This window comes from Nilaparvata lugens, chromosome 6 (assembly GCF_014356525.2).
Source record: "Nilaparvata lugens isolate BPH chromosome 6, ASM1435652v1, whole genome shotgun sequence".
Lineage (NCBI taxonomy): Eukaryota > Metazoa > Arthropoda > Insecta > Hemiptera > Delphacidae > Nilaparvata > Nilaparvata lugens.
Genome location: NC_052509.1, coordinates 48,401,791 through 48,417,882, shown reverse-complemented (window position 1 = coordinate 48,417,882; position 16,092 = coordinate 48,401,791). Strand labels below are relative to the sequence as shown.

At 32.5% G+C, this 16,092-nt stretch overlaps 1 protein-coding gene across 1 annotated transcript in view; it reads right to left on the bottom strand.

Annotated features, from left to right (window-relative positions):
* Positions 1-16,092, bottom strand: part of LOC111056744 (ubiquitin-like modifier-activating enzyme ATG7) — a 59,218-nt gene that overhangs the window by 7,663 nt on the left and 35,463 nt on the right. Inside the window, exons 14-15 of the mRNA XM_039431474.1 lie at positions 1,715-1,847; positions 706-825 (exon numbers count right to left, since the gene is read on the bottom strand). Of these exons, the coding sequence (XP_039287408.1) occupies positions 706-825; positions 1,715-1,847 (253 nt within the window). The remainder of the gene's footprint in view (positions 1-705; positions 826-1,714; positions 1,848-16,092) is intronic.

Below are 16,092 nucleotides of genomic sequence, written 5' to 3'. Positions count from 1 at the left end.
AGTAATGATCTATGAAGTACTCTCCTTCCTCACGGTAGCGCTTAAAAAATTGTTCGTAGCATTCCATCGATGCTGTTTATTGTCAGCTGTCAGACAGCATCGTGCATATATTTTATGATATCCCAACTGATCAATAATGAAGCCGACACGTTCATTGGTTATTCCAACTTGGTTTGCGATATGCTGTTGAGTGATTTGCCAGTCATTTTGAATCAAGTTTTCTACAAGTTTATGATGATTATCGCCTGTGGTAGTGATTGAACGTTCGCTGCGTGATTTGTCAACAATTAAGGCTTTTTCAGATTGGCAATCTCGAAATTTCATAACCCATTGACCCACGGTAGACCAATCAACAGTATCGTCACAATAAACAGCCTTTGAAAGATGATAAATCTCACTAGGATTCACTTTCTCAGGAGTTAAAAATTCAATAACAAAGTGTTGTTTGATTCGCATTCACATAACACCAGAACACGACGCCATTCTTTCACTAACCAAACCAAACTGGATGAACACAACTCCTTCAAACTACGCAGCTATGTATGAGATAAATAGAACTTCCACATGCCACCAGACTCGCTTCTGAGGGTCATTTGGCTTGTGCTCTATAAGCATGTGTGCATTACTTATCAGCCTACCCTCGTAATTCATATTTGGTAACGAAAATTGAGAGTTAAAAAAAACATTGATTAGTAGGACACTTACTTCATTAATGTTGGGGTCATCCAACAGTTTCGATATTCCAGTGAGATTTTCTAGGTAGGTAGAGGATTCATAAACTTTTTTAAGAAACAATCTTCCCTCTTTCTCATATGCGGATAATACCTGAGGATAGATAATGGCTAATTGAAAATCGTTATTAGCAATAAAATATTAGTACTTGGATGAAATTTACGAACATAGCTCAACGAAGTGAATTAGCTAAATGTATTAGTTCAAATACATTTTATTGCTTTTTTTATTTTATAACAATGCACTTATATCAAAATGGAAAGCAATACATTCTCAAGTAACTATGTAATACAGTAGCCTTTAGGTTTTAGATTTAGGTTATGTTGTTAGGAATCATTGTCACCAATACTTAAGTTATTAGAATGATTTTATTTGCAGTTTCTATAAAAAAATGTAGATGGAGGAAAAATGTTGTGTACATCACGAGCGAAAAATACTTTTTCTCCCTCAGGAAAATTGCTGCCCTCGGCTTCGCCTCGGGCTTCAAACTTTTTCCCACAGGGAGAAAAAGTCGTACTTTTCACTCTAGATATACAAATAACTATTTCATATAAATCTTCGTTAATTGTGCACGAGCAGCATTGACTGTATCACATGATAGGCATACATTAACTGAAATCAAAAGATTCGGCAACAAAGCATTGCATTTTTTCAAATATCATTTTCAATTCATTAACATTATGTACTGTATCTCTTTCTTGAAACATCAAAATAGTTATTCTCTATTGTAATATTTCTCGAAATAGACAACACACTACCGAATGAGGAAAATAGCATTCTACGAGGAATAATAGAATAATTCATTGTTTTTGTATAGAAAATGTTATGTATCATATTTCGGAATTATCCGTGGTCTCACTATTTTACAAAAAATACAAACAATCTTCACAAACTAGTCTAGCAAAAATTTGTACATATTTTTTGCCTACTTAACATTTTCTTTCCGATCAAATACGAAAACATGACAAATATATAAACGAACCTTGGTAGAGCATGCTACACAGCTTTCAAACGCAGGTGTTGATGGCAATATGTGACTGAAACTGGAAAGGTATCCTCTAATGGAATGAGGTATGGCACCCAGAACTGTTTCGTCAGCAGAATCACATGCATCTCTAGAAAATAAATGTTCATCAGATTTCATTAGTAGTAGAAACTTTACAGATAGATCAAAGAACAGCGACACTTAATTTTGTGTACAATTAAGGCGGTATTCGGACAAAAGGAACATAGAATAGAATGGCGTTTTGAGAAGTTTTTAGTGTGGGTTGAACAATGTATTATACAATTTAATTAAATATTCTGTTAGTACCGAATCAAAATTCAATATTTTTATTTCATGTTGATTAACTCTGTTACCTGATTATATTTTCAATTTATTCCAATAAATAAGATTGAAAATTTGATAGCATGTGATTTTTTTCCAAAGACTAAATTTATGATGTAAAGATTTAGGTTTGATTACCTATAAAACACATGCTATTCAATGCTCAAAGCTATATTGCTCATAAAATTATTATAGTGATACATTTAATAAAGTTACAGTCATTTTTGAATTAAAATACATGTTTTTAATATGTTATATTACTGTACAAAAAATTCAATACTGAAATATTATGCATAAGACATAGGAAATATTATGATATTACATAGGATTGACCGATTGAATCATTCATTATTTAAATAAGTTCTCAATCCAGTCTAAGGCTCAACTCACATTAACTCAACTCAAATCGTACGACTCCAGTCGAGGATACTCCAGACTCTTGACTTTACAACTTTCTTGCTCATTGCCACTACTTCAGTTTCATGCTACTCCATTTTCTAACCTTACTTTATTAAACATATAAGATCTAATTCGTCACTACTTAGCATGTAATTTTTTTTGAATAAAAATTATTATTAATATATTGTCTTATCTAATTCTCTTATCTAAAACAGTGGCCGTAGTCGAGTGGATCAGATGCTGGCTTTATGATTCAGAGGCCCGGGTTCAAATCCCGGCCCGGGCAAGATATCTATTTCGGGCCACTCCCGTGTTTCGGATGGACACGTTAAGCCGTCGGTCCCGGCTGCCTAAAAAGCAGTCGTTAGGTCATGTCAGAGGCCCTGAAATTGATCAGTTGCGACATGAAAACTCTGACACCAGACCTGAGACAGCCAGGTCACTCGATATTATTATTTATTATTATCTAAAATGATGAATCATCACTTTCATAAAACATGAACTCACTTTCATTAAAAATGAACGGTACTACGCAACTAAGTCGAGGCTCGACCAACATGTCGACTCAGTCTTACAGTCGTGAGGTCGCGGAGACTAGACTCGACTCTGGTCTGAGTGTCACCATTTGAAAACATGCTGCGTCGAGAAGAGACTAGAGTCGCAGTATCTTCTCGACTTGAGTCGCGTAAGTTTGAGTTGAGCTTTAGTCTTAATTCTTATGAAATCTATACTGAGATATGGGGAGCGGTTTGACTCAGTGGTCGCGCTGATAAGCTATCGCTTAGATAAGTTAAGAATCATACGCCTTCTACTCCCATTGGAAGGGTGACCGCTAGAGCCAACTCCTCTAAATAAGTTTTATGATTTGTAAAATCGCTTTCCGGTGGTTCGGAACCCACCTAAAACTGTAGGTCCATTTATATCTCATTATCATCCGCCTCATTAGCCACTCATGTGCCTACAGCTCATGTGGGCATAACCCTTAGAAAAAGAAAACATCGTTGATTTTTCCACTACTGACTTCAGAATATGACCAAGATGTAAATAGTTTGAAATTCACAGTATTAAAGTTGAGCAGAGCAAAAAACCATCTTGTTTTATCCTCTTCATAACATATTTCACAGTGCCGTTATGGCCCAGGACCCCAAATTGCTGGAGGCTTCATTTTTTCGGAAGGGGAAAAGAGAATGAAAAATGAAAATAGTATAATTATAATATTTTTCCCAGTAATACAAATATTTGAGCAGCAATCAGCTCTTAAGATTTTTAAGAGTTATTATGGATAAGAATTTCAGTTTTGAGCACCTATTTATAAAGTCCAGTGTTTCTGGTTATATTTTTTCTATTCAAGGTAGCGTGAGCAATATTCTGCTGGTGATAATATTTCTGGATAGGAATTCCAGTTTTAGGCTACCTATTTAAAAGTCAAAATCCAGTGTTTCTGGTTACTTTATATATATTTGAGATAGCGTGAGTAGTGGAATAACACCGGTTTTAGCAACCAATAGGAGTTCAGGAACGTGTTACGGAGGCGGAGCTTAAATTTTCTGTGCTCCATACGGAAGAACTTCCCCCCGCCACCCCCGCCTTAGCTCTCCATTTTGTAAGCTAAGAAACTGGTTGGCTCCACCTAAAGCCTTGTTCTCCTTCTATTCTTTCGTTCCCACTATACCAATAACAGCTATGTTTCAGAGGTGGAACTAAAATTTTCAATGGAATAGCTTCCCAGCCCCACCTGCCAGCCGCCATGTAACTGGTTGGCTCCACCTTGTTCTCCTTCATTCCCACTATACCTGTTTCCTCTCTTCAGCATCTAAGACCCCGCCCGCCATGCGAAAAGATCTTTCAGCGTTTAGCTTTATTTTGTAAGCTCAAGAACTGGTTCCCTCTCTGAACGTACCTCAGCTCACTTCTCTACAATCGCAGCCATCAAAGCCTCTCCTTCTCTGCAAGCTCTGACAGCTACCTCCATCTTAGCCTTTCCTCTCCCCCCAGCCTGACTTACTATTTTTTGCATTTACGATATGCAAGATCAAATAATGCTTCCCATAATTGGTTACAATTAATTATTGTGGTTATGGAACATTCACAGCTGCATCCATAATGGAAATGGGCAGAATCACTATTTATTACATCTAATAAATCATAAATTTCGGAAAGAATTGAGAATCTTGAATTTGAATTCTTCAAAGCTGTATTATGCTCACTATTTTTGCTTTCCTCTAACTTAGGTTTTTTTTAAACAAATAATCATCAACTCCTGTACAATATTGTGAATATTGAATACTGTTTGCTAAATCAACAAATTCTTCATAAGTTATCCCCATCAAAAGTCTTGACAACTTTTTAAATTTTGAATAGCTATTACATTGTGACATTTTATAGGTTATGTCTATCTTTTTCTCACACACACTCAAAACTGAACTGATCACTAGAAGATCTTGTTTAAGACTGAAAAGCTTTTGTTTCCACCTGACTGTTGAATGAAAACGAATACAAGTTTAAAAAATTATATTCATTAAACTTATATTCATTAGCATATGTGCAGTAAAAAGCCCAGGCGTTGAGGTTATAGTGCCTCATCTCCATCTATAACTAAAATATTGATATTGTATCTATATTATAATCAATATTTTCATATCAATAGAATATAGAAGTATCAATTTTCATTCAGCTATAGACAGACCTACTCACTTGTATGATCTTTCAGCATTGTTCAGACAACATCAATATCAGTGTATCACCAATAATTAATCCCTTTCTTTGTTGCTTCTATTCCTGCTAGTCTGCTCATAGTTAACTCAATACTGCAGAAATTAGATCTATCAATTTTTTTTTATTTAGCTTTTTCCAAATGAATTAAAGATGGTTTATCCTCGCGATGTTCACATCTCATTATATATTTTTTACTGTTAAAACTGTCCAATGTGTTAATATTTATTGATGAGAGAAACTTTTCAGGTAGATAAACATCATAGAAAGAATAGGCGCCGCTTTTCCTGTCAACATCGTAGATTTTCAAAACAATTCGAAGTCCACACTGAGTTCGCACCAATCTCGCTTTTTCTATTTTATAACTATAGTCTGCTTTTAAGTCCTTAATTTGCACAATCGGAATTTCCTCGCGTGCTGATTGATTGAATTTTTTCAAATCAAAATCTTGAAACTCTTGCATAGTCGAAAAACACGTCCTTACACACGTAATGTAGAATACAGAATGATTAAAATTTTTATACACTTAGAGTCTATACTAAATCTAGCTCTCTTCCCCCCACAGTTCAAGCACAGGAACATGTTTCTACATGTCGGCAAAAAAGTCGATGAACTCTAACTGGTTTCTGACAATGACGTCATATGCTGTTGTAATATTTCATTTTCCAATTGTATAAGTTTATTCACATTTAATTTGAAAGGTCTGTAATAGGTTAAATATTCACTAATATCGTTTAAATTTACTGTTGTTAGAAAAATTGATTTTATATTTTCAAGCAGACTTGTATCACGATTTTTTGCTCTAGCTTTCACAATTGATTGTTCACATACTTCATACCATTCCAAATAATCACATAATTTTTTCTCTAAGTCAGCATCAGCCGTTAACCACTGTTTTGGATCCATTCTTCCTTCACCTGCTTTTAACATATACTAAAATCAACTTTTACCTGCATCTCTTTTTATATGAGTGGAACTAAAACTGAAAAATTTATAGGGTTGGTAGTACTGTTTAGATTGCAAATACGCGCTTTATGCATGAATAATTGATATCCACAATAAACACATACAACTTCACTTCCATTATAAAAAAAGCCTTGTCTTGCATACCGTTTCTTTTTATCATTAGTATAAAATGGACAATTTTTCATTGATTTCATTCTTTCATTTTCACATTTAAAATCGATTTGATGTTGAAACGTTGATTCAGTTTTCACAAGCAGTTCTGTAAGATAGTGGTTTGCGCTATAGAGTGCACACCTGCCGTCGGTAATTGATCTGTGTATTTTACATACATCTTTACACCAGCTCACATTAAATTTATTATAGTCAGGTTTAATAAAATCGTCTGGTATTACTTCAACATTATTATGAAATTTCTTTAAGAAATCTGCCTTTTCTCTTCCTTTTGTGAAAACTTTCTGATAATTCTGCATACAAGCTTGAATAATCTCATCAGAATAAATTGTATCTCCCATTTCCCATTTTATCTTATGATGATAAAATTCTAGCCAACACACATCACGATAACTTTTCCAAGGTAAATCAGATTTAGGAAACGGTGGTTTAAAATGATATAGCACATAAGTTTGACGTGCATCTACAAGAGCAAATTCTTTGATATAAAACTTAGAATCAGAATAAGATTTATAGCCATGAAATTCAACTACACACCAAGATGAAGTACTGTCTGACTCACCTATGTTTTCACCGTTCTTCATATCAAATCCTGTTTTAGTAGATTTCAACACTTCGATGTTATCTTCCAGATTTTCACCGTTTTCTCTTTTCACTTGTGCACTTGCTAATTCTTCTTCTTCCCTATCTAAATTACACTGCACTCCACGAGAATGAAATTTTGGAGGCGATTTTGAATGACATGTTCCATGATCAATTATTCCATCTGAAGTATTGTAGTGAGACGAAAGTTTATCGTAGATATCTTCCTCAAAACCTTGATTGGTATAGTTATAGTTGTTTTCCTCGTCTTCATCTTCTTCCAATTTGAACAGCTTTCTAGAAGTCTTGTTTAAAGAGTTGCACATCTTTGTTGAACTCAACATTGAAGCACACATGACAACAGCTTACAGTCAACTGAAGCAGACAAAAGCTAATCCTACTATTTATATTGAAATTCTACGTATGTGCGCACTCTATCGACGAACTATTGAATCTCTCGTACAATTGACGTTAGCGGTTTGTACTCGACTAAATTATCGCTTACAAGAATGCAGAATGCTGAAGTAGAATCCGGTACTTCTTTATCAAACTCAATTTCTAATCTAATATCTGCTGATAAGTTTAAATGTTCTGACTGGTGTGAACAGTCTATAACTATTATGGGAGTATCCTTCTTGTAAGTGTCATAATTGATTTCATTCCCATTTTCTAAATTTAGTGGTAAGTTATGATAGCTCCCTGCAAAGTCTATGAAAAATTTATACATTAACTCTCTCCTCCCTTGTAAAGAATCATATGGGTAATAATGATTATTAATGAAAACACGTAAATCATGAAAATCACAAAAATCAAATTTAGACATATCAGCTGAAGCTAATAACTTTCTATTTGTTTGAAACGCTAAAATAACATATTTTGGAATGTCTGAATGTGCCGCGGTTTTTATTGTCCAACTATGTACCTTTGTTCTTGGTAAAAGTGGATACTCATGTGTTTCCCACTTACGAAACGCAATCTTTAGGGGTCTGTCTGTATCTAATATTCTTAAAAATTTAAGTCTTACATGAGTTTCTAAAGCCGTGTTTTCGTAACAGGCAGATGACAGAATTCATTTTAAATTAACATTGGTACTTATGGGAATGTTCACCCATCGGCAGAAAGTTGAGCAGAAAAAAAGAACTGTTCAAATCAGAGACGAACTGTCGTTCATTTTGCCATTCATTTTAAGGCCTATCAACACAATGCTATTTTGCTTCGACCAATCACTGCTAGTGAACCGTTTTGTCGAAAAAGAACTAATTTCGGGATTCTGTCGACGGGAACAGACAGCTTGGAAATAATTTTTCTGCTCTGATCACGTGACACCGGCAGAATAATCTTTCTCTGGATCAGAAGCCATGTTCTTTTTAACCTCAATCTTTAATTGTTGGATGGTTTGTTTTGATATTATTTTGCTGTTGGTTGTCAGATTCGGATTGCTACTATTATACTGTGAAATTAATTTGCAGTACAAAATTGAGGTATAGAATATTTCTATTGGTTTCTTTATTCTTATAATTTTTACAAGAGAAATTGAAAATGGATTTACTACAGAAAGACGTGAAATTCGTTATAAATTTGATGCAAAGTTCAAAGTTTTGTACTTTCCAGACCTGCACAACAAATTACCTATTTGAAAAATAGAATATGGTTGAAAATTGCTGATGTGATAGAGGATTCAAGTAAGTAGACTTAAATTTCTCATAATAAAGTAGACTAGATCTACCGTACACAATTTGATATAATTTTTATAAGTAGCCTACCAGCATGTTTACAATTTTTATTCAGGTAGCCTACTGTAGTAGGCCTTAAATAACCTAGTCTCTAGGTCTAAATTGCTATCTTTTTCATTTTTCAAGAAGTTAGAAGTTGACGAAAGTTTATTTATTTATTTAAAGTATAATTTCTAGTATTTAATGATAATGTAAAGCCTAGACTAGCCAGTTTGTGTATGGTAGAGAATTATCACAAGAAAGAGAGAAATCTAATCAACTATTTAGATTTAAACTCATTCAAACTTGATTGATTAGATTAACATTAAATGATCAGATTCAAAACATTATTCAACCAAGATAACATTCTGCATTTCATGATAAGATAAGATAGCATTTCATGCTAACAATCTTTTACACTTTCATTGAGTTGGCCTAATCACAAAATACATTTTTTATAATGCAGTTAGTAGTTTTCACAAACAGATTTATTGAAAATAACATCATCATTTGACTTTGAAGTATTTCATTACATTCTAAGTCCTAAACTTCCATTATCCTTGTTGCACCTCAAAATATTGTAAACCCATAGTTTATCAATACAGTAACAAAACTAACCTGACTATTAGAACATTTACTTTGTCTTTGGTACCTATCTATGAACTAATAATTCAAATTCACTTGGAAACAAAATTAGTACATAGATTGTTATAGAAATAACTTGATCAGAGTCAGTGTAATTGAATATTGAAAGACTGCCATTGAAAAAAGATAAAATAGGTACTATTTTTCTGGTTGACCATTGCTACCAAACTCATTTAAAACTTAAATAGTAATGTATTTGAAAAACTTATTCATGCTCTATTGATCGATATATTGCGTGATGCCAGGTATATCAATGTAAATAGTAAAAATCAAAACAGGAGACACACAACATAGATGGATTAAAAACACTGAAAAACTTACATTATAATCGGAAATTTTCGAGGAACTGTGTCCCTTTTCTCGACCGAGCAGAGAGTGTAATGTAAGTTTATCAGTGTTTTTAATCTATCAATGTCGTGTGTCTCCTGTTTTAATTTATATTATAAAGCTTTAAAGTGTTTTCTGTTATGTGCTATGGATGTAAGTAGGCTATATACTTATAGTATGTATAGTCTATCTAATGTAAATAGTTTATAGAGGCCCAGTTCACTACTAATTTATTCAAAGTCCAAACTATGTATTATCATTGATGATTAACTTCACTTTATCTCCAAAATGGATATATGTTGAAATATTAAATGTTTTTTTTTTCAGGTACCATATACAAACAAAATATTGAAGAAAATGTGCTTAAAGGAAATGCATATGAATTCTTTTTCGTTGACCAGGATGAAAAAATTCTTTGGAACCCATAGATAGAATAAGTTAGTTAGGTAAGATCAAATTCCACACATTTTTTAAACTATATGTGGGCGATGTCATTTTATACAGTTTCCCATTTTTTCAAAAAGTTTATCCACGATGTTTTATTATTGATTTGATGTTAGATATTCAAATAGTAAGACATAAATATGGTATGTGACTAAAATAATTGAAAAACTGACTGAATTTCAAAATCAATAATAGCTTACAGGAAATTTTAATATTTCGAAACTACGTGAAACCACATGAGATCAAGATGGACAGTTCAGAAGAGTGTTTAAAAAACAATGTATTCACTTATCATTCATGGAATAGAGCTGTTCATAATATTTGGGATTCCTTCCATAAAGAAATAATTTATGTAACAAAATCGAATGATGTTATAACATTTTAACATCAGATTATTGATTTAATGTTATCACATTATTAGATTTTGTTACATAAATTATTTCATTATGGAGGGAATCCCAAATATTATGAACAGCTCTATTCCCTGAATGATGAGTGAATACATTGTTTTTTAAACACTCTTCTCAACTGTACATCTTGATCTTGAGTGAATGTTGAACTTTATAAATGATCATACATTAGAACTATGAAAAGATGACTTCAAAAATTCAACCAGCAAGTGCTGGTAAAAAAACTCTGAATAATAGCTTAAATGACAGTGATTCCACCTTTTAAAATTTATGATTGAATTCATGGATGAAATACCTGCTGTTAGATTTTGTCTCATATTTTAGCCAGTTTTATGGTCGTCCATATTGTTTTTGTAATATTTGAATCTACCGCTGCTACAGTCCCTGGACAACATTTCACTTGTCATGCGATCTCTGACGTTACAGTTTCATTGATCGCTTGATCGTTAGTAGCGCTAGTTGTCGTCTGATTCTTTCAGTGTTTTCTAGTTTAATATTCGTCTATAAGTATTTTGAATTGTATTTTCATTGTTTTTGAACCTCCATTGGTATATTTCAACATTCACATCAACCTCAACACCATTAGTTCGCTTAATATCGATTTTATATTTTCACTTCATTCGATGAGTTTGTGCGCATCACTGCCAATCACATCATGTTTCCGCTACGGGCAGTTCCTGTTTCTTCACCCAGCAAGCAAGCAGCGTCACTCTCTTTGTACAGCCATACAATGTAACATCTTAGTTTAACATGTCCATCTTTGGAAAACTTTATCCATTTTCATCATTCATTATGTCCTAGTTTGTGTGTTTATTCGATAACCATTCAATGAATTTATCATCAGTGAACGTTTTTCAACCATAATTTCTATGAGTTTAACATACCTTTCGGGACTTTTCTACTGAGCATCCCTTTTGCAAATCACGCCATGCTTTCTGCGTACCACGTTTTCAATTATTCATCATATTAGTGTTATGAACTGTAAGTAATTTCAACATTCTTTTCCACCATGAATTCTACATGAACTTTCAACAATTCTCAATATGAACTTTTGATTCATTATTTATCACTTCAATTTTACTGAGCATCAGTACACATTATTTAGCGGTTACATTCATTTATCTGTATGCTCTCAGGAGATACATTTTATTCAGGGAAGTCTTGTGCAAGTGCAGCTTACCTTATTCAACATTTCAACTCGGGAAATTTGCACAAGTGCAGTTTGCCCTTCATCGTCAACCGCTACTTATTTTTAGCTACTCAGTCTTAGCTACTAATCATTTATTTAGTCGAACTTTGTCAATCTCAATTCTTACTGTTGCCAGTGATTTCATTCGTCAAGAACATTTTATCTCATTATTCAAATATTTATTCACTTCAATTACATCAACTTTAGGACATAACTTCAAACATTTATTCTACTTAATTCATGGTGAAACTTTTTTCCAATTAACATTCAACCAGTGAAACTCATTCAATTTGTGAAGTGCCCATTCGTCGTCATATTCATTATCAACTTTAATATCGGAACAGTCTCAACTTTCAATATCTCACAGTATTCAAGTCAAGTTTTCTTCCGCATCGGTCACCGTTTATCAGGATATAGTCAAGATATCTACATCGTTCAACTTCTATTAGCCCAGCAGCTGTCTGCAACTACAATGTACTTGACAGGAGTCAAGTTTCATCCACGGATTTTGAGGCACCATAGGCCTATCACTTCGGCAACACATCATTAATTATTCAGGGAAGTCTTATTCTAATATTCACATTTTTGTACTTACCCTTTCAGAGGCACTGTATTTACTGGTAGTCTTCATCCCATCAACTTGGTTCTTGATTAACTTCTTATTCCTGAATAATAACTATTTAAATACTATCAATCATTCAATTTTTTATCTTATATTATTATTACTTATGTGTTCTACATATAGTAATATTCCCTATGTAACTTGACATGCTGTCATTTCCCAGCCCGCTTATGTAATACAATATGCTGAGCTTTGTCTCCTTTCAATATTGTATTTGGTATTTTTCAAACTTTTCTATTTTTTAATTATTAATCAAACCTTCAGTTCTGGACAGACTTTCTGCTCCTTCTGCATACACTATAGCCAAGTTGCTATAGTTGTCCTCTTTCAGTGTTACAAAGTCAACAGCTTGAAAGCTTCAGGTACGATTGGATTCTACCTAAACTGAATTCCTAGTTATCATTTTTGAAATTAGGTAATTGTTCATAGTCATATAATTTTTTGTACTTTCATACCTTTAGGATTTCTAAGAATCTGCAGGACTATTTTTTAGGATTTTTATCTCTCGACTGATTTTATTAGTCAGGTTAGGATTCTCATCTTTATTATCATTTTTCAAGTATTTCAAATTTTATTCATTTAAACATTGCTAAATTGTATGTTCAATTCAATCATTACTCAATGTCATTATTGTTCTATTTTTAGTTTCAGCATCAATATATATTCTATTGTGTATTTCAACATTAACATTGAAATCCCAATTTCATCTTTGTATTATTCAATCTTTTTACGCTCACAGAGGTAACATCATTTTGAAACATTGTATCATTAATCTTAAACGTACTAGCAAAAAGTCTAGGTACAATAAACAACTTGAGAGCATTTCTAATTCTTTTTATTTTAATTACAATTACATTAATTTTAAGCATTCCAATAGTTACATTCAAATATCAGCGTTACATACGGATAATAAGAAATTTATTATCTATCACTCTTCAATTATTAGTCATCATTATTGCACTACTTTTGTGCATTCTACTTGTGCTCAGACGCACATTAAACCAGAGGTATTTTTTCGGATCTACACATTCAAGGTATGTAAATCCGCTCATAGCAAATAATGGAGAGCTGTCAGTGCCTAGATCAGATATAAATCTCATCTATACACTTTCACACAGTCCACTACTTCGCAGATCGGCCTTACAACCCGATCTACTGACAGTCAACACCTGCATTGTTTTGAGAGAAATTTATGTATTTACAGTTTGGTATTCATTTTTAAATCACTTAGTTCTACTTATAATGTTGTAGATAATCATCATTCCAGATCAAGCAATTAATTGATTATATTTCCATTTGTTTCATTAAGCTTGTTTCTCTAAATATAGAACCAACAATTACTTTATGCAGTACATTTTTGAAGAGTCAAGTAAACCAAACGGTGGAGAAGTAGGCCTACTGACCACAGAAATGAATGAATATGTTCATGGTATCCAAAAATGTTGTTCACCAACAAGTTCTTTTGACATTGGGACACACTGATTAATTCCAATTCCTGCATGGAGATTGATGCTAATAATAATTTAACTGATCGTTGGAATTTCTCATATAATATTACTTTTCATTATTGGGGGTTCTTTGCCAAGAAATATAATTGAAAACTTATACAGATTGCAAACAATCAATTTCAGAATTCACTTTGCAAAGCTTTTTTAAAATGAATAATAAATTATAACTTTTTGATTTCAGGCCTAGTGGTGTACCAGCCAGAAGTAGAGGATGACAAAGAAAATCAACTATGAATGATATTCCATGTATACATGAATAATAATTCATGTATGATGTAGTAGCCTACAGAAGAAAGAGCTGAACTAATCTAAGAAATATATTAATTTTTTCAGTAAATCTTGATGTGTTTATTTCATGTTATTCAGAATAATATCCTCTTTGGGGGGGGGGGTTGGGCGATCGCTCCTGCTAACTGCTTCATTTCAGGTAGTTTAAGAAAACAGCAAGTGACATGAAGCTAATAAAATTAGTTTTGATGGTTTATACTTGAGGGATTTTTAAAACTATATTCAATGCAACAGCATCGAACTCTTATTAACAACTTTATTGGTTCTGTATGGCTTCTGCTTCTTTTGGAAATAATAAAATTATTTAACATTGCTGACTGGCAAATGCTATAGGTAACATGTAAAATAATAGACTTGAATTTGATATAAAATAGGGTAAGCTACTGTATCACAATAATTATGTATTGCATTAAGAATTAAATAATAGTACTTATATACTGCATTGAACGGGTAATAATTCTTTGAATATGAAAAATATCTCAAGCAAAAGTTGAAAATATTATGTTCCAAGCCACGTCAAATATAATTACTTTTAATTCTACCTTCTTGACTTTATTTCCAAGGTTTTGATTAAAATTGATAAGCTTTTAGAACATTGTAGTAAATAAGGAGTTTGAATGGCTACTTTAATTCTAATGAATATCTAATAAAGTATTCATTTTAATAGGGCAACTTTAATGTTGAATTATGAAAAATAACTAGTAGGCCTACCCTAATATATTAAAAATAAGCATGACCAGCTTCTAATTATGTCATTGTCAAGAGAGTCCTTATTGAAAATGTCGAAACTAATCATTTTTCATTTTGGAATATCACAAGGGTACTAGTTACCTTCTATTATCAATAGATATTTATCCATTTCAAAATAGGCTATGTGTTATTTAAGTATATCAGCCGGGACCGTACCTATCCAATGATCAAAAAGGGGACTGCTAAAATAAAATTGCCTAAGAAACGTTCACAATATTTATTTCTCTTGGTGTAATATAACCCGTAGATTCCAAAAATGCCAAAAGTAAAGTACTTATTTATTAATTTGAATTTTTTTTCGAAAGCTTCAATAGGCATTTGAAGTTTAATACGGTACTCATACAAGTAGGTAGGCCTACCTATAGACGATGTGATTCAAAGAACATGCATTGACTCTGAAGGCAATTGATTCTAGTTAATAAAATAATAATAATAATAATAACAATAATAATAATAATAATAATAATAATAATATCTTATTAATAATGGAATGCTTCTAGTTAATAAAATGATATCTTATTAATAATGAAATACAATCAGTTACTTCAAATAATTTACCCCTACAAATTTCAAGCATAGGAAATGAAAAGTTAACTCATTGATTGACATGCCTATAAAGCATAAAATTTAGCATAATTGAAGTAACTAATAATTGTGGAAAAGTTATCTGAGTTATAAAAAGCAATTAATTCACTTTATTGAATCAAATATCTAATAATCATCTTAGAATTACCTTTTGGACAACCCAAAAAGTTGATTACCCATAACACATAAAGCAAAATTCATTTCAAAGAACTAGTTCTTTGAGTGTTACTGTTTCTGCCCGCTTGGGTGCGCTGCAATCGATTCTGCTTCTGCCCGTTACGAAAACACAGCTTTACTGAATATAGGGAATTTTCCATATCAACTTATTCAATGTTATATTTACAGATCCTGCATCTGCTGATTGAATAGAATTTAAATCTGAAGATGATCTTAAAAGTACAAGTTCTTGCTTCACGTTTAATATTACATGTTTAAAATCTTCAAAAAATAGAAGTAGTAATTTTAGAGGTATACAGAATGAGAATTTATTATTAGCTAATGTATAGCCAGTTCTATCGAATCCGGCCAGATGGTACATGTTTTTCTCAAATAAATTTTTCAATAACAATGATTTTATAGTTGAAGTAATTCCTACTAATCGAGATTTTGCCACTGGTATTCCAGCTAATTCATATCTAATTTCATCAAATAAATAACCGATCGCATTACTTATTAACGTGTAGGTAGCATTTTGTATGCTAGTCTCTCCTTTGTCATTTGTCA